Here is a 24,224-nt window from a genome sequence, read left to right on the forward strand (position 1 = left end):
AAATAGGGCTGGGAGTAGAGCCCAGACGTAGAATGCCCTTGGGTTTGATCCCCAGTACTGAAAAAAAAAATATGTATATATTAATTAGAGCACACTCTTTTTAGACTATTGGAGAAAATTATAGTTATTTGGCATTTAGAAATTTTAATTAAAAAAATTTTTTTTCAGTACTGGGGATTGAACCTAGGGGCATTCTACCTCCAAGCTATACCCCCAGCCCTTCTTCTTTTTCTCTTCTGGCCTCTTCTTTCTCTCCTTTTTGTGAACCTAGGGGTTTCTACCTCTAATCTATACCCCATTTTTTATTTTGAAACAGGGTCTAAGTTATTGTGGGTCTTAATAGGTTGCTGAGGCTATCCTTAAACCTTACAGTTTTCCTGTCTCAACCTCCCAAGTACTAGGATTACAGGCATGTACTACTAAGCCAGCAAACTTTTGACATTTTAAAAAGACAAGTTTAAAAATTGATATGGCATTATTTCCTATAACCAAATAGCTTCCAGAAATCATACTTTTTTTGTGTATGTGGCACTGGGGATAGAACCTAGGGGCATTCTACCTCTGAGCTACACCCTCAGCCCTGTTCTTTTATTCTTTATTTTGAAACAGGATCTCACCGATTTGCAGAGGGCCTCACTAAGTAGCTGAGGCTGTCCGCAGATTGTCCTGTCTCAGCCTCCTGAATGATAGGATTACAAGTGTGCACCACCATCCCCAGCTGGAAATCATACTTTTATAGCAACTATAGAACAAGTTATTTTTCTTTTTTAATAGTTTAATGGAAATATAATTTGCATACCACAAACTTAACCTAGTTTAATATTATTTAAGTGATTTTTAGTTAATTGGCGGCTTTCAACCATTACCATTAATCTCATTCTAGGTAACATTTTTTTCACCTTTAAAGAGAAACTCTGTTCATTAGCAGTTTCTCTTCTTTACCCTTCTAGCTCTCACCACCACAGCCGGCTGTTTGAGAATTCTTGTTGTTGGTGGTTTTTTTTTTTTGCAGGTCTGAGGATGGAACCCAGGGGCGTTCTACCTCCGAGCTACACCCCCTGTCCAATGTTTTATTCTATATTTTGAAACCGGGTCTCACTGAGTTGCAGAGGGCCTTACTAAGTAGCTGAGGCTGTCCACAAACCGCAATCCTCCAGTCTCAGTCTCCCAAATGCTGGGATTACAAGCGTGTGTCACCATGCCCGGCTAATTCTTATGGTTTTAAGCATGAAAATTTTGATTCTGTAAAATATGTATTTCAAACTCCAGCGATATTTTCTATCATTTAGAATTTATTGCTTCAGAAACTTTTTTTTTTTTTTTTTTGCAATATTGGGAGTAGAACCCAGGGGCATTCTACCTCCAAGCTACACCCTCATCCCTATTTTTTAATTCTTTATTTTGAAACAGGGTCTCACTGAGTTGCAAAGGGCCTCACTAAGTAGCCGAGGCTGGCTTCGAACCTGCGCAATCCTCTGGCCTTACCCTTCCAAATGCTGGGATTACAAGTGTGTGCTACCACGCTCGGCTTCCTTCAGAATCTTGTCACATTAGGATTAACCAGTTCCATGACTGTCCCTTTCTACCAAGCAAATACAACTTGTAGAGTTCCCAGTTCCATTTTAAAATGGCAGCCTGTTTTTGTCCAAGTCAGCCTCATGCCATAAAATTTGATGTCTGTGGCCCTAGCTTTACATGACATTTCTCTTATTTTTTTCCTGAAAATCTTTGTAGTTCACATTTAGAGTTATATTCTTCTTAAGTGTTGTTTCCTTTTATCTCCAGAATTCTAGCAAATTGGCTAAAGGTCAAGTTCTCGGGAGATGGTGGTTTGGTGAATGACATGTGCAGTGATGCTGGAGAGATTCAGACACTCACAGTTTTTAGTGCACTCAGCAGCAAAGGGGATCAGACAGTTTCTGTCAATGTTTGTATAAAGGTGAGTGACAATCACGTCATGTATTTATCTCCATGATTTTGTATTTTCACTTCCTCTCAGACATTAGAATTATGTTCTCTAAAGTGGTTTTGAATGATTTGGGGAGACTCAGAAGTAGGTGTTATGTTTGTCTTTCCTTCTGTCTTGATTACATTGATGTGATGCTCCAGGCTGGATTCCAATAGAGCAATGTGTTCGTCAACAGATAACCTGAGATTGTAAACTTATTAAGAGAAAAGGTTTATTTAGCCTCACAGTTTTAGAAATTTAGTCCCTGGTGGTTTGGCTTGTTGCTTTGACTTTTGGAGAGCCAGTTCATCATCATGGGAGCATATGGGTGGAGGAAGCTGGTCACCTTGTGTAGGCTTACGAGGGAAGAAGGAAGGGGCTGGGGTTTTATCTCCTTCAAGGGCTTGCCCCCAATGACTTGAAGACCTCCTGCTAGGCCCTGCCTCTTATAGATTCTACTACCTCTCAATACTACCAGGCTGGAGACCAACTCTTTAATACAATGTTGGCCTTTGGGGCCATTCCTGATATAAACTATAGCAGCAGCAAGCCTTGGCTATCACAGACCTCTCTGGGAACTTTGTACAAACCAAGAACCATCCTGAAAAATGCAAAGGTGAACATAGGATATTTGCATATAATTCATAAGCTCTGAATTCCTCCACGGGCTGCTGGTAATCAATTCCAGAAGGGTGAGAGAGACAGCATTTCACAAAAATGCAATGTTCATTATATTTCATATGGTTTTCCAGCTGCTGACATCTTATTGAAATATCAGCATAGCTAACTGTGTATGCCTGTACTTGTAGTGCTTGGGAGACTGAGATGAGAGTATCACAGGTTTGAGGCCAGCCTCAGCAACCTAGTAAGACCATTTCAAAAATAAAAAAGGAGTATGCTTATGTAGTTCTCTGATTTCAACCCCTTTGGCCAAATACCCAGGAGTGGTATAGCCGGATCATATGGTGGATCTATTCCCAGTTTTCTAAGGAATCTCCACACTGATCTCCATAGTGGCTGAACTAGTTTGCACTCCCACCAACAAAAAGAGTTACTCTTTCCCCACATCCTCGCCAGTATTTGTTGTTATTTGACTTATTTATGCTTGCCACTCTGATTGGTGTTAGATGGAATCTCAGCGTAGTTTTGATTTTCATCTCCCTGAGGGCTAATGATTTTAAACATATTTTCATGTATCTTTTGGCTATTGTATCTCTTCTTTTGTGAAGTGTCAATTCAGTTCAAGTGCCCATTTCTTGATTAGGTTATTTGTTTTGCTAGTGTAGACTTTTGAGCTCTTTGTATATTCTGGGTATTAGTCCTCTCTCTGAGTGGTGGCTGGTAAAGATCTCCCATTCTGTAGGCTTTCTCTTTAGATTCTTGGTGGTTTCCTTTGATGAGAATAAACTTTTTAGTTTGATGCCATCCCACTTGTTAATTCTTGCTTTAATTTTCTGGATTTTGTTGAGAAAGTTAATGCCTGTGCCAATATGTTGTAGTGTTGAGCCTATGCCCTCCTCTAATAACTTCACAGTCTCTGGTCTAATTTTTTTTGTGTGTGTGTGGGTCTGGGGATGGAACCCAGGGGCATTTGACCTCCGAGCTACACCCCCTGCCTTATTTTTTAATCTTTATTTTGAAACAGGGTCTCACTGAGTTGAGTTGCGGAGGGCCTCACTACATAGCTGAGGCTGTCCGCGAACTGCGATCCTCCAGTCTCAGCTTCCCAAATGCTGCGATTACAAGTGTGCGCCACCACACCTGGCTTCTGGTCTAATTTTTAAGTTTTTGATCCATCTCAAGTTGATTACTGTGCATGATGAGAGGTAAGTATTTAGTTCCATCTTTCTACAAATGGATAGCCAGTTCTCCCAGCACCATTTGTTGAAAAGGCTGTCTTTTCTCCAGCATATGAATTTGGCCCCTTTGTCAAAGATTGACTCTAGGTGTGTGGGTTTGTTTCTGCATCTTCAATTCTGTTCCACTGGTCAGTATGTCTGTTGTTGTACAATACCATGCTGTTTTTACTACTATTGATGTATAGTATAATTTGAAGTCCGGGATTGTGATGCCTCCTGTATGGTTCTTGTTGCTGAGAATTGCCTTGGCTATTCTGGGGTCTTTTCTTTCTCCATAGAAATTCATGACTGTAAGCCGGGCGTGGTGGTGCACGCTTGTAATCCCAGCATTCAGGAGGCTGAGACCGGAGGATCATGGTTTGCGGACAGCCTCAGCTACTAAGTGAGGCCCCTTTGCAATTCGGTGAGACCTGGTTTCAAAATAAAGAATAAAAAATAGGGCAAGGGGTATAGCTCGGAGGTAGAATGCCCCTGGCTTCCATCCCCAGACCCGCAAAAAAAAAAAAAAAAAAACAAAATTCATGACTGACTTTTCTAGGTCTATGAAAAGTGTTGTTGGTATTTTATGGGAATTGCATTGAATCTATAGATCACTTTTGGCAGAGTGGCCATTTTGATATTTATTCTGCAGATCCAGGAGCACAGGAGATCTTTCCATCTTCCAAGGTCTTCAATTTCTTTCTTTAATGTTTTGTAGTTTTCTCTGTAGAGGTCTTTTACATCTTTGGTTAGGTTTATTCCTAGGTATTTTATTGGTTTTGAGGTTATAGTGAATGGAATTGTTTTCTTTATTTCTTTCATTGTGGATTCATTTTTGGCATAAAGAAAAGCGACTGATTTCTTTAGGTTGATTTTGTATCCTGTAACTTTGCTGAATTGGTTACTTAGCTCCAGAAGTCTTTTGGTGAGTTCTTTGGGTCTTCTAGATAAAGAATAATGTCATCTGCAAATAAGGCATACCCATGTTCATAGCAGTACAATTCATAACAGCCAAAGTATGGAACCACCCTAGGTCTCCATCAACAGATGAATGGATTGTAAAATTATGGGAAATAGCACAGTGGAATTCTACTCAGAAGAACAAAATTATGCCGTTTGGAAGAAGATGGAAAGATTTGGAGAACATTATGGAAAGTGAGATCAACAAACACAGAAAGAGAAGGGACATATGTTTTCTCTAATATGCCCAGACTAGGGAGGAGTGGGGATACCAGAGGGACTTCAGATAATGGAGGGGAAGCCTCAGCAAAGCTAGAATGGAAGGAGAGGAGAGGAGGAAGGCTGAGGTTTATTAATGGAGGCGCTATTACCCTGGACACTCATTGTGAGGGGGGAAGGGCTACGGGGTAGGGAACAGGGCACCAAGCACAGTCTAAATGTATACCATTTTCAATATGTTCCCATATAAATAAAATTAAATTAAAAAATTAAAAAAGGAAAAAAATGAAACAAAAAGAAAAAATAGGCTGAAATAGTAACCCAAAGGGAGAATTCCCTTGGGTTCAATCCCTACTACCTGAATAAATAAAAAATAGCTTCCTGCTAAAAGATGAAGAGCATGCTGGGTGTGGTGGCGCACCCTTGTAATCCCCGCGCTTGGGAGGCAGAAACAGGAGGATCGCGCAGGTTCGAAGCCAGCCTCGCTGGCTTAAGAGACCCTGTTTCCAAATAAAAATATAAAATAGGTCTGGGAGTGTAGCCCCGAGGTAGAAGGGCTTCCAGGAACCCCAGTACCATAAAAAAAGAAGTAAAAAAAATAAAAGATGAGCATTTAATACTGCAGTTTTTACTAAACTGGACTCTAGCTGGTGAATAGGTTTAGTACTTGTCGTTTTGCTTTGTTTTTGTTTTATATTCAAGTTGGGCTTAGTTTTTTATTGCAAACTTTAATTTTTGTTCTTTGTGGGTATTTGTGTTTTGTGGTACTGGGGATTGAATCCAGGGGCAGTGTACCTCAGAGCTATATCCCAAGTCCTGTTTTTTGTACTTTATTTTGAGACAGGGTCTCATTTCGTTGCAGAGGGTCCAAGAAGCTGAGGCTGGCCACAAACCCAGATCCTCCTGTCTCAGCCTCCCACATTACAAGCGTGCTATACTAAACCCAGTTGGTTCTCTGGAAAACTTTGTTTAATGAGAACTTCTTTTTACTCATTGGATTCAGCTCTGCATAAGTAAATTTTAGATTTCAGCATACATGTTTAGAAATGAAGACAGATGTATCCTTTTTTACTAACTTGGAAAAAAGTAAGTGCTGGGCAGAAAGCATAGACTTCAGTAGTGAGCAGACCTGGTGTCACTGCGCCTCTGGCCAGCTCTGTGAGCCTGCACGTGGTACTTGCTTTCCTTCCTGCCGTGGCAGTCTTGGTCAGGGCAGCCCCGTCTCCTGAGGACGCGCCGCGGGCCGAGGGCCTGAATGCAGGCTCTCCCCTTGGGGCCGGCTTGATGGCCCGCAGGGCCCAGGCCTCTCCTTTTCCTAACAGGCTCCTTCACAGTTCACTCTCTGGACATCTGTCTGTGTTCCCTGTCCTCACAACTTTTTAAATCTTAGTTGTCGTTGTTGTTGGTGTGTGTTTTAGTGGAGATTGAACCCAGAGGCATTGTACCTCTGAGCTATATTCCCTGACTGATTTTATTTTTATGTTGAAACGGTCTTGCAGAATTGCTGAAGCTGGTCTTGAACCTGTGATCCTCCTTTCTCAGCCTCCCCCAAACTGGGATTACAAGCATGTGCCACCATGCCTGGCTGGTTATGGGATTGTTTCTTTCATTTTTCTATTTTAATGAAAGGAAAGATAAAGGGCCTTCCATGTTCTCAATACTCATTGGTCACAGTGACTTCTTGGTGCACTCTATTTTCTTGTAATTTCAAAGGCTTACCTACTGGAAATTAGTTGGTTGTTCCTCTCACCTTGATTTTTATTTTTTGGTACTGGGGAATTCGGGTGTGTCCTACCTCTGAGTTACATCCCTAGTCCTTCCTGTGTCTTCCTGCCAAATACAGTGATTATAGGTGTGAGCCACTGTGACTGGTTGTTTTTATTTTTGAATGAAAGTCACACTTTTATCTGGGTAAGCAGTCAAATAGCTCCACATTATTTATTTTTGTGGTATTGAGAATCACATCAAGGGCACTGTGTATGCTAGGCAAATACTTTGTCCCTAAGCCATTATTATTATTATTATTGCTATTGTTATTATTATTATTTTGCAGTACTAGTGATGGAACCCAGGGACATTCTATCTCTGAGCTACACCCCAGCCCTGTTTTTATTCTTTATTTTGAAACAGAGTCTCACTGAGTTGTAGAGGCCCTCACTAAGTAGCTGAGGCTGCCTTTTGAACTGCAGTCCTCTTATCTCAGCCTCCCAAATGCTGAGATTACAAGCCTGTACCACCACACCCAGCTCACTGAGCCTTTTTAATTGTTTTTTATTTTTCAGTACTGAGGATTGAACCCATGGATATTCTGCCTCCGAGCTACATCCTCAGCCCTTTTATATTTTTTATTTTCAAACAGTTGTGGAGGGATTTACTAGTTGGCCTCGAACCTGTGATCCTCTTGTCTCAGCCTCCCCAGTGCTAGGATTACAAGCTTGTGCCACATGCCTGGCTACTTTTTGAGTTATGGTTTCACTGAGTTGCCCAAGTTGCCTTTAAACTTGTGATCCTCCTTCCTTAACCTCTTGAATAGCTCAGACTATAGGCGGATACCACTGCACCTAGCTAATTTCACATGGTTTATAAGAAACAGCAGTTTTTGCCTCCTCTCCTTGTCCCTTTCCTCAATGCTTGATTTCTGATGTGTTTCTAAATCATACTCTCAATGCCATTTATCAGTTTATCTACTTTATATTTATTTCCAGATGACTTCCCATTAAAATAGATGTATAAATTGTCTGCTGTGCAAACAAATTACTATAAGCTGAGTAAGGTTGTGCATACTTGTAATCCCAGTACTTGGGAGGCTGAAACAGGAGGATTGCAGGTTTAGGACAGCCTCAGCAACTTAGTGAAACTCTTGGCAACCTCGCAAGACACCCTACTTACTTACTTAACTTACTTACTTTATTTATTTTTTATTTTTTTGGTGGTACTGGGGTTCCTGGAAACCCTTCTACCTCCAGGCTACACTCCCAGTACCTATTTTTAGACATTTTTATTTGGAAACAGGGTCTCTTAAGCCAGCACAGCTGGCTTTGAACTTGTGCGATCCTCCTGTCTCCGCCTCCCAAGTGCGGGGATTACAAGTGTACGCCACCATGCCCGGCATTCCGGTGTTGCTTGCTTGCTTGCTTGCTTTTTTACCAAAGCTGGGGGTTGAACCCAGAGGAATTCTACTTCCAAGGTATACCCCCAGCCCCATTTTTCATTCTTTTTTTTTTTTGGTGGTACTGGGATTCCTGGAAACCCTTCTACCTCCAGGCTACACTCCCAGACCTATTTTTTATATTTTTATCTGGAAACAGGGTCTCTTAAGCCAGCGAGGCTGGCTTTGAACCTGCGCGATCCTCCTGGATCCCGCCTCCCAAGCGCGGGGATTACAAGCGTGTGCCACCATGCTCAGCTCATTTTTTATTCTTTATTTTGAAATGTTGCAGAGAGCCTCGCTAAGTAGTTGAGATTGGCTGTGAACCTGGATCCTCCTGTCACAGTCTTCCAAGTACTGGGATTACAAATGTGCACCACCAGGCTTGGTTTAAGACCCTACCTCAGAACAAGAAAAATGAAAATAAAAAGGACTGGGGGAGGAGTTTGGAGATAGATTGCTCTTGCGTTCAATCCCCAGCATCCCTCCACTACAACCACTGTGTGCATGTGCATGTACACACACACACACACACACACACACACACACAGCAACTTAATAAGTATTTCTCATCTCTGTGTGTCAGGTATCCAGATGTGGCTTAGTAGCTGTGTCTTCTGGCTCAGAATTTCTCACAGGATGGAAATCAAGTTAGCTAGGTTTATGGTCTCATCTGAAAACTTGACTGAGCCAAGAACTGCTTTCAAGGTTACTCTTATGGTGGTTGTCAGGATTCAGTTCCTTGCAGTCTGTGGCCAGGGGCTTCCTCAGTTCCCTGTTACATGGCCTCTCCACGAGACAGTTTATAAAATGGCAGTGAGTGAACAAGAAGGGCAGCCAAGGTGGAAGTCCAGGTGTCTTCATGACGTATTCATAAATGTAACCTCCTGTTGCTTTTGTGTGATTCTGTTGGAAGTGAGTCACTTGGCCCAGCTAACACTGAGGGCAGAGGACGCATACAAGGTGTGGGCACTGTGCAATGGGATGTGGGGGCTGCTTTTGTGTTCCACAGCACACTAGGTGAGGAGGCCTCACATGCTAGGGTCCCCTCAGCCGTCCTCACCTCTCCAGGGTAGCACACCTTCTGTTTTACTATTTCAGTGAGCAGGGCCCCATGTTTATGGTTTTCTGATTACAACTTGTCTTAGAACAAATAGTGTTCTTTCTGTGGTCATATTTTCTGTTTTTGCAAAAAACAGTTTTCTTTTCTCACTTTAATGTCATTTTCTCTGTACCTCTTTAGTTTTTTACCAGGTGGACTGTATGTATCTCAGGAATTTTCCACCTGTTCCATCCATGTTTTCTCTTTCCTGGAGCCCCTGCTCTGAGAAGATGTGGCCTTCCAGGCAGATAGCTATTCCATGGGGTTAGGGTTAGACATGGGGTGTGTGCTCACAGAGCTCCTGTGAGTACTTGTCCTTGTGCTCCTGCTTGCTCAGTGGCCTGGCACGGTCACATGGTCACATACCAGGGTGTGTGGCAAGCCCCAGAACTTGCTACATTGGTAGCAGTACTCTTATTTTCTCTGTTTTATTCAGAAATGGAAATGAATTGCCCAAAGCCATGAATCTACTTTGTGGTATGATGCTCCTCAAGCCCTTGAGATGAAATAAATTTGTACACAGAGTTCTTAGAACAGTACCTGGTAGATACCAAGAGCTTTCTCTGTGTTGTCACTAGCAGCCAAAGCAGTATTAGCCATTGATTGATGGTGTGTCTTCTAATTGCCTACAAAGGAAGGATACATAGGAGGGGAATTTTTGAAGTCCTTTGTGAAAATGCACTTATTTTATCCTCACATTTCTTTCTTATGTTAGCTAGGTTCATAGAACTATAGGTAGAAAATTATTTTTCTCCAGTTGTCTTACCATACTTGAGTGAGACCTGGGGTGTAGCTCAGGTAGAATGCTGTTGGGTTCAATCTCTAGTATCACACACATCAAAAAAAAAAGAAAGAAAGAAAAGAAAAGAATATTCCATTGTAACCTAATATCCATTGTAATCCTAATATCCAAAGGATATCAAAATATCTTTTTTTTTCTTTGTTCCTTTTTGTAGTACTGGGAATTAACTGAGGGGCACATTAAAACACAGGTCAGGTGTTACGGTGCATGCTTAGAATCCTAGTACTTGGGAGGTTGAGACAGGAGGATTGCAGGTTAAAGGACAGCCTTAGCAACTAGTGAGACTCTCATCAACCTAGGGAGACTCTGTTTCCAAATAAATAAAATTGAGCTGGGGGTATAGTTCAAAGGTAAAGTGCCTCTGGGTTCAATCTCCAGCAACACACACAAACACACACACACACACACACACACACACACACACACACACACACTATTGAGACAAGGTCTTGCTAAATTGCTGAAGCTGGCCTTGAATTTGTGATCTTTCTGTCCCAGCATCCCCAGTAGCTGGGCCTAGCCAGTGTTCCTCTTGATAAGGGGTTTCTCTCTGTTGGAAGGGTTCTATAAATCACTTGGATACCACTGCTGCCATACTTCCCTCACTCACTGTGCTGGGCTCTGCAGGTCCTTTCAGGCTGAGACTTTTGTTTTACTTCTGGGACAGTTTGGAGTCTGACTCCTGCTTTCTCTCTTTTTGGTTTACTCTTGAGTTCCTATTAGACAGATGTGGATGTCATCTATTGATCCTGTGAGCCTCCTATCCTTTCCGTGTGTGTGTGTGTGTGTGTGTGTGTGTGTGTGTGTGTGTGTGTGTGTGTGTGACACAGGCTGGAACCTAGAGGAATTCTACCTCTGAGCTATACCCCCAGACCTAATTTATTCTTTATTTTGAAACAGGGTCTCACTAAGTTGTGGAGGGCCTTAGAAATTGCTGAGGCTGGCCAAGAACCTGCCATCCTTCTGTCTCAGCCTTCCAAGTACTGGGATTACAAGCATGTGCCACCACACCCAGCTCCCCTTTGTATTTTGTTTTCTTTTCTTTCTTTTATACTAGAGATTGAACTTGGGACATTTTACCTGAAAGCTACATCACCAGCCCTATCTTATTCTTTGTTTTGAAACAGGGTCTCACTAAGTTGCTGAGGCTAGCCTTGAACTTGCAATTGTTACAGCTTCCCAGCTACTGGGATTACAGGTGTGCATCACCATGCTTGGCTTCTTTATACTGTGTTCTGGAAGATTTCCTTATCATACTGTTTTTCAGTGGTTGATCTTATCTGTCTGAGGAAGTTAGGGGTTCTCAGATCTAAATTTCTCTGTATTCTATGCACCCCATCTGTTTCCTCTGGTTCTCTTTTATGCTGGAGGCTCTCTTCTGACACCTCGGTTGAGGCCATCTAACTTACTTGAGTGAGGCCCATAAAAGTTGGCTAGAAGTTCTATGTTTGAGGTAGGGTGGATGGTAATGGAATGGCAGGGCTACCTTTTTTTGGGGAGTCTCAGATGTCTCTGTCTGGCTATCTATTCTGTGGGCCATTCAGTTTCTTGGGAAAGGACTTGTCCACTCCTCTCAGGAGAAGCTGCTAGTCCTCTCAGAGTAGGGTCAGGGGTGGCCATTGCCCCTGTGGCTTTCTGAATGGCTTCCTCTGCTTCCCTAACCCAGTGATTGGTCTCATCTCATTGTTGCTGTCTAGAAGTGTTTCAGAATCCCTTGTCTGCACTGGCTTGCCTTGTTTTCTGTCATTTGGACTTAATTTTTATATATATAATTTTTAAGGTTGTTTTTTATTTTTATTTTATTTATTTATTTATTTTTGCGGGTTTGGGGATGGAACCCAGGGGCATTTGACCTCCAAGATACACCCCCTGCCCTACTTTTTAAAAAATTCTTTATTTTGAAACCAGGTCTCACTGAGTTGCAGAGGGCCTCACTAAGTAGCTGAGGCTGTCCGCGAACTGCCATCCTCAGGTCTCAGCCTCCCGAATGCTGGGATTACAAGCGTGCGCCACCACGCCCGGCAAAGGTTGTTTTTTATAATTGTTTAAGGTTCTTACTACAGAGTTCTATCTGGAGGCTAGGTCATCCATCTATTGATGGAGCTCTTCTTCACACTGTTCAGGTTTTATGGAGGGAGGGCTGGCCTAGCTGTGTCCTGAGAATCTTGTCCTGAGCACAGTGTCCTTTTGGTGCTTGGGACATCTTGGCTGCATTTGCCCTGGGGAAGACCATTCACTTCTAGCTCGTCCCCTGGAGCACCCATCCTGATGCTGGCTGTTGTTACAGGTGGCCTGTGGTACCCTCAGTGACAGCGCCCTTGATGCTGTGGAGATGCAGAAGGACCTCTTGGGAGCCAGTGGATTCTTGCTGCTGCTTTCCCCCAAAGTGAAGAGTGAGGATGTGGCGGAAGAGGATGTGTACTGGCTGTCAGCCTTGCTGCAGCTGAAGCAGCTCCTGCAGGCCAAGCCCTTCCAGCCTGTACTTCCACTGGTGGTCCTCGTACCCAGCTTCGGAGGGGATGCTGTCCAGAAAGAAGTAGAGGATGGTTTGTGAAGAAAACACATTTTTTTCCCTCATTTATGAACTGGCATTGTTTAATAGATGGGTGGAGCCCTGGGCCTGAGGAAGTGATATCGGATTAAGACTGGATCCCTGTTGTGGACTGTTTGCTATCTGCTGGGGTAGGGCGGGATCAGCACTGTGAGGTATACGAGCAAGTGAAGAGACACACAGGACTTCATCTGTTTATCTTAAAGGTCTGATGCTACAGGACTTGGTTTCGGCTAAGCTGATTTCAGATTACACAGTTATCGAGATCCCAGATTCAATTGATGATTTACGAGGCACCGTAAGGGTAAGGTTTCATCATTTTTAAAGGTCCATCAAGATATTTTGGTTTTTCCCTTTCTGGCCTATCTTGAATTTTGTGTGTATTAATGCTTATATGTTTATGTTTGTATTTATTTAATTATTTATTTATGGTACTGGAGGTGGAACCCAGAGGCTTTCTACCTCCGAGCTATACTCCCAGACCTATTTTCTCTTTTATTTGGAAAAAGGGTCTCAGTAAGTTGCTGAGAGCCTCACTAAGTACCTGAGGCTGGCTTTGAGCCTGTGCGATCCTCCTGTCTCAGCCTCCCAAGCATGGGGATTACAAGTGTGTGCCACCATGCCTGGGTACTTTTATATAGATAACTTTCTAAAGATGTAAGCAGAAATAAAAATAAAAGATAAGATTTGCCCATAGTCCTGTTATCTGCCTGAAGTTTAATGGTTCATGTAAATTTTTAGTTGCCGTTCCTCCTCCCCCCCAAACTAGGGATTTATCCCGTAGTGATATATATAATTTTTTTTTTTTTCTGGTATTGGGGATGGAGCCCAGGGGCATTCCACCTCCAAGCAACACCCCAAGCCCTATTTTTTATTCTTTATTTTGAAACAGAGTCTCTGTGAGATGCAGAGGGACTCACTAAGTAGCTGAGGCTGTCCTCAAACTGTGATCCTGCTGTCTCAGCCTCCCAAATGCTGGGATTACAAGTGTGCACCTCCATACCCAGCTATATTTTTATTTTGAGACATGGTCTCACTTAATTGCTGAAGCTGGTCTCTAACTTGTGATCTTCCTGCCTCAGCCTACCAAATAGCTCTTAAGTTTGTTCTTAAGATGACCAAATAAGCTGGGAGTGGTGGCGCACGCTTGTAATCCCCGCACTCGGGAGGCAGAGACAGGAGGATCGCGCAGGTTCGAAGCCAGCCGTGCGTGCTGGCTTAGGAGACCCTGTTTCCAAATAAAAATGTAAAAATAGGTCTGGGAGTGTAACCTGGAGGTAGAAGGGCTTCCAGGAACCCCAGTACCACTAAAAAAAAAAAAAAAAAAAAGATGACCAAATATTTTCTTCAGAATGTCAGACATAAAAATTATTTTTCTAGGGTGGTTATGTTTGAAATATGTGAAGAGATAATGTTATCTGAGATTTTCTTACAAAGAAAATCTCTGAGCCGGGCATGGTGGCGCATGCTTGTAATCCCAGCATTCGGGAGGCTGAGACCGGAGGATCGTGGTTCGTGGACAGCCTCAGCTACTTAGTGAGGCCCTCTGCAACTCAGTGAGACCCGGTTTCAAAATAAAGAATAAAAATTAGGGCAGGGGGTGTAGCTTGAAGGTCAAATGCCCCTGACCTGCCCGCAAAAAAAAAAAAAAAAAATCTCTGTGTGAATTGACAATTATATTGGGAAAGAGGTGCCAGGGATTAAAATAAAAGTGATTACAGGAAGAAAGATACCTGTAGGTGTAAAGGCATCTTGGCAAATAATGAAGCTATTATTTCTAAGGACAAGAAGATATGGCTTCCATTTCTGTGTGATGAAGAGGATGTGGCAGGGATGGTTTCCTGAAGCCCTGGGCCCTTCGGGGTGGGGGTAGGGACTGCTGGTTGTATCTCTAGGGTCCTAGAAAGCCAAACTCAACTATGGAGTAAGCTTGTGTGCTCTTTCCTACAGTGGTTGAGAGCCTGATTCTCTGCCTGGTACTCAGGCAGTCATGGGAAGACGCCAAGCCTCTTCAGAAAACTGCTTCTGAAGCCGGGTGTGGTAGCGCACGCCTGTAATCCCAGTACTTGGAAGGCTAAGACAGGATTGCTAAGGTTTAAAGCCAGCCTTAGCTACTTAGTGAGGCCCTCAGCAACTTATTGAGACCCTGTGTCTGAATAAAATAGAGAATAGGTCTGGGAGTGTAGCCTGGAGGTAGAAAGCCTCTGGATTCCAACCCCAGTACCACCAAAAAAAAAGAAAGACAAAGAAAATTGTGTCTGAATGTCAGTGTGAGTCATTTAACCACACTTTCTCACTGTCTCTCTTTCCCAGGTTTCACAGGCAGTGCAGTGGCTGGTTTCCCGCTGCCCCCATTCCCTGGACCTTTGCTGCCAGACCCTCATTCAGTACATCGAGGATGGGGTTGGCCGTGAGTTCAGCGGCCGGTTTTTCCATGACAGGAGAGAGCGGCGTCTGGGTGGTCTGGCATCCCAGGAGCCCAGTGCCATCATCGAGCTCTTCAATAGTGTGCTGCAGTTCCTAGCCTCCGTGGTGTCTTCCAAGCAGTTGTGTGACCTGTCCTGGCCCATCGCTGAGTTTGCTGAGGCAGGGGGCAGCCAGCTGCTTCCTCACCTGCACTGGAACTCACCAGAGCACCTGGCCTGGCTGAAGCAGGCGGTGCTTGGGTTCCAGCTTCCCCACATGGATCTTCCACCCCCAGGCGGTATGTGCTGAGGGAGGGATGAGGGCTGGCCATAGCTGATCCTCTCGTTTCCTTCTCCATTTAGTCTGGCAGGTGACAGGCTCCAGTGTATGGTACGTAGTCCATCTCATCTGCACGCCTGCCTGCATCTGCCTTTGGGCTTGTGGGTAGAGCCAGGGGTTTTATGGAGTGGAGCTGTGGCATTTTCTCAGCACCAGCCTTGGGCCTCTCCTACCTTCCCCATTAGTCCCAGTTAACAGACAGGCTGGAGCAAAGAATAGGGAGCCCACACAGCCTGTTTCTGATCTGCTGACTCTGCTGGGGCCCTGGCACTCAGCGCTGGTTTATGCCACTGTTCCTTTGAAGCCTGGCAGTGCCCGTTGTGCCCTCAGGCCTCAGGATGTTGTGGTAGAGACTCCATAGGTCTCCTGGGCTGGCTCAGGTCTAGCACAGCAGGCTGTTCCTTCCTTCCCATAGGAACACTGATGGGAGGAAGTAAGCCTATTTGCTGCTTACCTGGCTGAGTTTGTGGCCTCAACATACATACGCCCTTGTGGTCTCAGGCACCATATCTCCTGGAGTATGGTGTGCAGTAGGACTGACCAGTGCTAGCTATTGAAGGAACCTGAGGGAGGGGAGGCCAACCACTCAGCACAAGTCCTTTGTGCCATCAGATAGGTGGTAGTCCCAGAGAAGCCAAGACCACCTACACCAGGCTCTCCTGGCTGTTAAGTCAAATTCCTGGGTGGCCATAGGCCCGTCATGTCAGAGCTTCTGGGGTGAGCCTTGGTGTGGGCATTTTCTAGGGTGACTGTTTATACCCCTCACTTGGGCCTTGGGAGTGAGCTGCTGTGTACATATCTGAAAGCAGACTTCTTAACTACAGTTGCCTCCTCCTAAGAAAATAGAGAGCATTAAGAACATTTCCATTTATACTTGGTGAGACCTGTACCTAAATAAATTCTTTTTCTCTAGCACCCTGGCTCCCTGTATGCTCCATGGTTGCCCAGTATGTGTCCCAGATCCCCAGCTCATGCCAGACACAGCCTGTCCTCCAGTCCCAGGTGGAGAACCTGCTCCGCAGAACATACTGCAGATGGAAGAGCAAGAGCCTGTCTCCAGCCCAGGGGGCTGAGCCCTCAGTCAGGGAGATCCCTTGGGATGATGTCATCGCCTTGTGCATCAACCACAAGCTACGGGACTGGACACCGCCCAGGCTCCCTGTCATGTCAGGTAGTGGTGCTGTGGGCCAGCTCCTTGGGAGACTTTTCTTGTCTTCTACAAAGGTGTTTACTTTATGTTATTTCCCCTTGGGCCCACCCTTCCTTTCCTTAGGACTTCCTTCTAAGGCCAGTGATTTCAAACATTAGGAAGAACTAAGGAGGTTCTGAAACGCCTCCTAAGCTGGCTCTAATTAGAGGGTTTTGTGGCTTTATGAGTACTCCTGCCCCTGCCACAGCCTGACATGAGCCTGTATGGACCTCAACTGAGTGACTTGTGGACACTCAGAGTGCATTTACCAACGCATGGAAGTAGTGTGGGTCAGAGCAAATCAGCCAGTTTTGAGCAAATGTCAAGTGGCCACGTTTTGTGTGTGCTCTCTCCCTCCCCCTCCCTCCCTTCCTCCCCCCCCCCCCTTTGTGGTACTAGGGATGGAACCCCGAGTGACACCCCATCCCTATTTTTTATTCTTTATTTTGAAACAGGGTCTGAGTTGCAAAGGGCCTCACTAAGTAGCTGAGGCTGTCCACAAACTGCGATCCTCCTGTCTCAGCCTCCCTAATGTTGGGATTACAAGTGTGCGTTTTCATGCCTGGCTTGCTTTTACTCTTTTGATACTTTTAATCTTTTTTTTTTTTTTTTTTTGTAATTGTCTTTTCAGATGCGCTGAGTGAAGATGGTCAAATATGTGTATATTTTTTAAAAAAACATTTGAAAAACTACGATGTTCCTTTGTCATGGGAACAAGCAAGAATGCAGACACTGAAGGAGCTACAGCTGAGTCAGGGACGGTAAGGTCCATGCTCAATGTCTGTCACTTCCTAAATCATATTATTGTTATCTTCCGAAAGTACACTGTGAAAATTAACATGGTACACTGAATCCAGCCCATTGTGGGCCAAGTCTTACAAACCCTTAAGGGACAGATCATTCCCACGTTGTAGAAACTGTTCTAAAACAAAGTTACAGGCATCTCATTTCATTTGTCAGATAAGCCTGACCTTGAAGTAATACCTAGCTGGGAGAAGGCAGGCAAGAAAGCTGGCATCTCATCTCACAGACCTGACTCAAAACTACAAGTAAAGGCTGGACACTGTGGCACATGTCTATAATCCCAGTGACTGAGGAGGCTGAGGCAGTAGGTCACAGTTGGAGGCCAGCCTAAGCAACTTAGTAAGATCCTGTCTCAGAATAAGAATAAAAGTAAAAGGCTAGGGATATAGTTTATTGGTAGACACTGGGTTCAATCCCTAGTACCAGAAGAAAAGAGAAAGAGAGAGAAAAAAAAAGTGGTAGCACACTCAATCTTGCAACAACTAAAAATCTCCATTTAGCCAGGTGTGGTGCATAATCCCAGTACTTGGGAAGCTGAGACAGGAGCATAGCAAGTTTGCCACTTGCCTCAGCAACTTAGCAAGATCTTGCTCCAAATAAATAAATAGATAGATAGATAGATAGATAGATAGATAGGTAGGGCTGGGGGTGTAGCTTGAACGTAGAATGCCTCTGGGTTCAATTCCTAGTACTCATCTCAAAAAAAAAAAAAAAAACAACAACAAAAACCCAGGTAGGCTGTCTCAATATTAACAATAAAAAATCTGTTAATGTTGTTTTTTACCACAATATAAAATAAGTGATCGTTATTTTAGTAGGTATTAAAATGAATTTCTAGCCGAGCATGGTGGTGTACGCTTGTAATCCCCGCACTTGGGAGGCAGAGACAGGAGGATCGCGCAGGTTCGAAGCCAGCATTGCTGGCTTAAGAGACCCTGTTTCCAAATAAAAATATAAAAATAGGTCTGGGAGTGTAGCCCGGAGGTAGAAGGGTTTCCAGGAACCCCAGTACCACCAAAAATAAATAAATAAATAAATAAATAAATAAATAAATAAATAAATAAATAAATAGAATTTCTTAGAATTTATACTCATTCCTGATATTTCTCATCAAGTTCATGTTAAAAAACAAAACCCAAATTCGATAAGGCCACCTACCATAAAACTACCCCAAACAAAAGCAAAAGTTAGCTTCTTAGTAAAACATCAGGAACAGTGACACCCTAGCCAGCCAGATCTGCCCCTTGGTTACTGCTGCAGCAGGCTGTCGTGGATCCAGAGCATACGAGGATGATAGAAATACTGAAAGGAAAACTTACTCTAGACAGCACAATGGTCAGTCCATGATAAATCACAGTGAAGCACTTAGGGCTGGCCACAGTTCAGCAAAGTGACCAGAGGTGGCCTACAGCCTATAAAATATTTTCACAACAAATCCATATACATGGCATAAACTGATAGGCAAGGCCCAAGGCCCTGATTAGGGGCACTTGGAGCCCTAAATATGCACAAGAAACCTGAAATTCAGGCTAGCTTTGTCAGTGGGAGGACAAAATGCTATAAAGGTGTCACTGCAAACAATAAAGTCAAGGCATTTCTAATAAAAAAACAATAGGCTTTTCCCCAGGGTTGACAAATTGATTCCAAAATTCACCAGGATAAGAAAATGTAGCAATTGCTGAGAGAATTCCAAATAGGAAGGAAGGTCTTGACTCGATATCAAAACCAACAATAAAGGTACAGCCCTTAAAAGCATGTGCTGATGTAGATGAATGGACTGCCCGGAAATAGAACTGTATGTGACAAGGATCAGCCAAATCAGTGAGATTAGTTGGGAAAGGACAGGCATTGACATCTGTTTAGGAAGAAAATTTAGAAACCCTCTTCCCTATTTGCAAACATTCTTCTTCCAGATGGGCCCAAGAACTAAAGAGTAAGAACACTGGCAGTATTAGGGAAAATAGAGAATCTGTTTATAACCCTGGGATGAGAAGAATCAGAGTAGAGAAGCTGAAAGACCAGCTGCCTCATCAGAGTGGAAGCTTCCAGGAGCAACAGTGTCTCTTGATGCTGTCTGGCAACATGTCTTATTGCCTCTGTGTGCCACATCCTGACCTGGGGGAAGCAGGTGTGGGCTGACCTGAGCATGAACTCAGAGGAGTATGGGTCTGAGGCTTGTGTGTGCTTTGGGTGAGCACGTGTGTGTGGCCACAGGCTTCACACAATGCTCTAAGGATCCTTTCTCCTTCCTGACCATAAGCATTTTAAAACATGTACTTACAGTTTGGGAATGAAGTGTTTTCATCCTTCAGCAAGCAAGTTTTCCACTCCATTGCTTCATGTGCACCGTAAAGGGAAGAGGAATGCAGAGAGTGACCAAGAAGGGCGGAGTCTCAGTGTGGCGCGTCTGACGCGAGGAGCTTCTGCTCAGGAGCTCTTGGCACAGTGTCTGTCCAGCAGCCTGCTGCTGGAGAAGGAGGAGAACAAGAGGTAAGGTCTGTCCCATTCCAGTTCAAGTGTGCTGTTCATTCCACTTGACACAGGGAGAGGGAGACTGGCTGTTGCTCAGTTGAGTCAGGACAGCCAAGTCAGAGAGGAGAGGGTTATAGCGATGTGATTTTGTGTGATAAAGGGGAGTCAAGCACTTGTAAACTCTTAGAAGCCAGGTGTGCCCTAGGTGGTTTGTTTCTAAGTTAGCATCACGCGTTCTCATGGGAAGTACGTGTGACTGAGTCTGCTTGGAAGGTGGTGAGTGCTGAATGGTGGCTTGGTAAACCTGAGGCTTCTGCCGCTCGCCCCACTCTGGCTCTAGGGGTTGGTGCTGACCTCCTGCATTGCTCACTTCCTTGTGCACATCGCCCCCTTGGGCCCTCACTTAGTGGCCTTGCTTATAGTCTTACTGAGAAATAGAGCCAGAAGGAAGGGACTTTGCCTCTGCTTCCACTGCTCTGCTCTACCACATTCAGTAGGCTCCCTGTGTCCAGCCCGCCCTCCTCACCCCTCCATTGCTGGCCAGGAACTATCTGGCTGGTAGCCAAGGTTAGTCATCCTCTGGGGCTGGGATCTCATCTCTTTCCTGCTAAGGACACTCAGCCAGTGTGTGTCCTCTCCTCTGCTAGACTGTATCCATCAGTGTGCAAACATGAAGACACGCTGGCCTTCCTCCTTGTCTTGGCCCCATTTCCTCTCTGGTTACCATCCCATGTTCCTGCTCCCTCCCTTAGAAAACTCCTCAAAACCACTGATCCTCACCTCCATTCCTTTTCCAGTCTCCTGCAGCCTGCACATGACTGAATGTGACCATGGGCCCCCATCCCTGGCAGCTGTCCAGACTTTGCTCCTAGGATGCCCCTGGCTTCTCCCAAGACCTCCCTGCTGGTTATTTCTCAGTCCCCAGTTGCCTCCCAGGCCCACTGTGGACCTTGCTCTGCCTCATCTGTGACATCAGTAGTCTGACAAACCCAAATTTATCACAATGAGTCCTCTGAACTCCAGGCTTGAACACCCATCTTGTTGCCTTCCTTTTGTGTGTGTGGTACTAAGGATTAAACCCAGGGGCATTCTACCTCTGAGCTATACCTTCAGCCCTTTTATTTTTTGTTTTGAAACAGGGTCTCACTAGGTTTCTCTAGAGTCTTGGCTAAGCTGTGGAGACTGGTCTCAAAACTGTAAACTCCTGTCCCAGCCTCCCGAGAGCTGGGATTACAGGTGTGCACCACCATACCCCCTGGCCTACTACTTCTTGAAATCTCCATTAGACACTGGGCATCTGATAGCCTTTGCAACGTTAACATATCCCATGTCCAATTCCCAATTTCCCTCCAACCAGCCACCCAGGTCAAATGCCTGAGAACCATCCACATCCTGACCATCTGCAGGTCAACTGGTTTTACTGAGAACAAAGTCAGAATTGGGCCATTTGTTAGCACTGCTGTGGCTGCCCTTCGCCAAGTCACTTTCCTTGGGGATTGTTGTGGCAGGCCAGAGTCTAGCCTCAGCTGTCACAGTAGGAACCTCCCAAGGTCACATCACTCTACTCACAGCCTTTCACCTGGAGTCAGAGGCAGACTCTACAAAGGCAGCCCAGGCCCTGTGTGATCTGTACCTCATTCTTCTCAGGGTGCTGAGCTCTAGCCTCTGCTTTGCCCAGGGATGACCTTGTGCGAACTCCAGTCTCTGCTCAAATACCTGCTTCTTTGTTTGTCTCTCCTTCCCACCACCATCCCAGCCACTGTTTCCATACCTCTGCTTTGTCTTTCTCAGCTCCAGAATGCTTTCCATGTTTCATGTCTACCTCCCCTTGTTAAAGTATAAGCAGCTTAGGGTGGGGCCCTTGTCTGTTTTGATGTTGTATCCCCAGTACTGAAATGGTGCTTTGCATTTGGTGGGTCTTCGATAAATATGTATTAGAAAAATCAATTTTCCATGATTTCTAAAAGTGGGATTAGCTAAGTCTGTTTAAGTGGTTTAATTTAAGATTGTTTGCTGGGCGTGGTAGTGCACACTTGTAATCCCAGCTTTTGGAAGGCTGAGACAAGAGGATCGCAATTCGAGGACAGTCTCAGCTACTTAGGCCCTTTGCAACTCAGTGAGACCCTGTTTCAAAATAAAGAATAAAAAATAGGGCAGGGGCTATAGCTCAGAGATAGAATGCCCCTGGGTTCCATCCCCAGTACTGGAAAAAAAAAAAAAATTGCTTTTTTTTGGTGCTGAGGATTAAACTCAGGACCTTCTGCAAGGTTGGTAGCCTTGTACTCTACCACTGAGCTATACCTACAACCCTGCAGTGTGTGTGTGTGTGTGTGTGTGTTACACATATATATGCTTTCAACCCCTATGTTAATTATTTTGAGGTGGAGCCTCACTATGTTGCTTACGTGGATTTCAAATTCCTGAGATACATGATCCTTCCACCTAAGCCTCCCAGGTAGCTGGGACTATAGGTACCTACTACCACACCCAGCTTCAGATTGCTTTACTTGGAAAAAAAAAAAAAAAAAACAGTGTGTAGTGACAAGACAGCTTTGAAATGTGTTAGGTGGCTATGGGATATTCCTTTGAGTTAATTTTAAGCTATAAGCACCAATCAGATAATCCTTCAAGCCACAAAAATTAAGGAGGCATAAAATGAAAATACTTGGGTGTAGTGGCACATGCCTGTAATCTTAGTACCCAGGAGGCTGAGACAGGAATATCAAGGTCCTAGGATCTCAGCAACCTAGCAAGACCCTGTTTCAAAAATAAAAAGAGGCCGGGCTTGGTGGCGTACGCTTGTAATCCCTGTGCTTGGGAGGCTGAGACAGGAGGATCACACAGGTTCATAGTGAGCCTCAGCTCCTTAGTGAGGCTTTCAGCAACGTAGTGAGACCCTGTTTCCAAATAAAATAAAAAATAGGTCTGGGAGAAAGCCTCTGGGTTCCACCCCTGGTACCACCAAAAATAAGTAAGTAAGTAAGTAAATAAATAAATTAAATAAATAAATAAATAGGGCTGGGGGTATAGCTCAGAGGTAGAATGCCCCTGGGTCCAGTCCCTAGTACCACACACACACACAAATAAATAAATAATAAGTAAATAAATAAATAGCCAAATGAGAGAATTTTAAGTAATGTTAAATAATACAGAGAAGCTGTTGTTTTTGGATTAGTACCACCTTTCTCATAAAATATAAATTGGATTTATAAGTTAAAAGAGATTTGTGTGTGTTTAGCACTGGGGATTAAACCCAGGAGTATTCTACCTCTGAGTTACAGCCCCAGCCCTTTTTTATTTTATATTGTATGGTCTCACTAAGTTATGAATGACCTCACTAAATTGCTGAGACTGGCTGTGTACCTGTGACCCTCCTAGCTCAGCCTTCCAAGTGCTGGGATTACAAGCATGTGCCACTATGCACAGCTACATTAAATTTTTTGAAAAGTAACATTTCTGCTTTTTTTGTGTGTGTGTGGTGCTGGGGATTGAACCCAAGGGCATTCTACCTCTGAGCTACACTTCCAGACCAGTTTTTTATTCTTTATTTTGAAACAGGGTCTCATTGAGTTGCAAAGGGCCTCACTAAGTAGCTGAGGCTGTCTGCGAACCTGTGATCCTCCTGCCTGAGCTTCCCAAATGCTGGGATTATAAGCATGCGCCACCATACCCAGCTACATTTCTGCTTTTAAGTTAGTTGATAACTTAGTTCTATCCTTAGTGAAAAGCAAAGGCTTTAAGAAATGTCAAGTGTGTGTGTGTATATATATATATATGGAAAATGATTGTTGACTTTTTGCTCAAGTGTTTCAGAATTTGTGATCACATACTGTTTTAGGTTTGAAGATCGACTTCAGCAGTGGTTGTCTCAAGACTCGGAAGCACTCACGGATACAAGTTCTCTTCCCCTCTACCTTCCTCAGTCCCTAGTGTCTCTTCCTCTGACTGTCAAACCCATGGTGAAAACAGCTACGACCAGCCCACAGGTGAGAAGAGTATATGATGGCAATTACACTGGGAAACTGAGAAACAAGCAGCTTCTCAGTTCACACATGGTGTTCCTAGCCTAGACCTTTGTTAAACTTCCTATGTCAGTATTACTATAGAGTCCCAACCAATTAGGAATTTTTGCTTGTGAAATGAAAAATAGAACCGAAACATGACTATAAAACCTATAACCTTGTGCCGACATGTAGTAATGGCTTTGAGGAGAATAAAAAGATGACAATAGCTTCTTTGGTTTGCATGCTTTCTGAACCTTGGCATCACCCGGATTTGCTTCTGGGATTAACTTCCCCTGAGGAAAATGATTAGATAAGGGTGGTAAGCTCAACCCAGAGTGTCCAGCTGGTTGGGAGCAGAGTCAGTTTTCAAAGCTACATGCTATAGCTCCAAAGCCCAGGGTTATTCTGCCTTACAATCCTTCCCTTAATGGTTTACAAAACA

At 44.2% G+C, this 24,224-nt stretch overlaps 1 protein-coding gene across 1 annotated transcript in view; it reads left to right on the forward strand.

The window, feature by feature from the left end:
* The window catches only part of MCM3AP (minichromosome maintenance complex component 3 associated protein), a gene marked incomplete at both ends in the record, with an annotated part of 61,285 nt that overhangs the window by 36,098 nt on the left and 963 nt on the right, over positions 1-24,224 (forward strand). The window contains 8 exons of the mRNA XM_080695421.1: positions 1,786-1,939; positions 12,305-12,563; positions 12,775-12,872; positions 14,882-15,272; positions 16,227-16,484; positions 17,134-17,263; positions 19,590-19,796; positions 23,617-23,773. Of these exons, the coding sequence (XP_080551547.1) occupies positions 1,786-1,939; positions 12,305-12,563; positions 12,775-12,872; positions 14,882-15,272; positions 16,227-16,484; positions 17,134-17,263; positions 19,590-19,796; positions 23,617-23,773 (1,654 nt within the window). The remainder of the gene's footprint in view (positions 1-1,785; positions 1,940-12,304; positions 12,564-12,774; positions 12,873-14,881; positions 15,273-16,226; positions 16,485-17,133; positions 17,264-19,589; positions 19,797-23,616; positions 23,774-24,224) is intronic.

The sequence above is a fragment of the Muscardinus avellanarius genome (genome assembly GCF_963383645.1).
Source record: "Muscardinus avellanarius genome assembly, chromosome: 5".
Lineage (NCBI taxonomy): Eukaryota > Metazoa > Chordata > Mammalia > Rodentia > Gliridae > Muscardinus > Muscardinus avellanarius.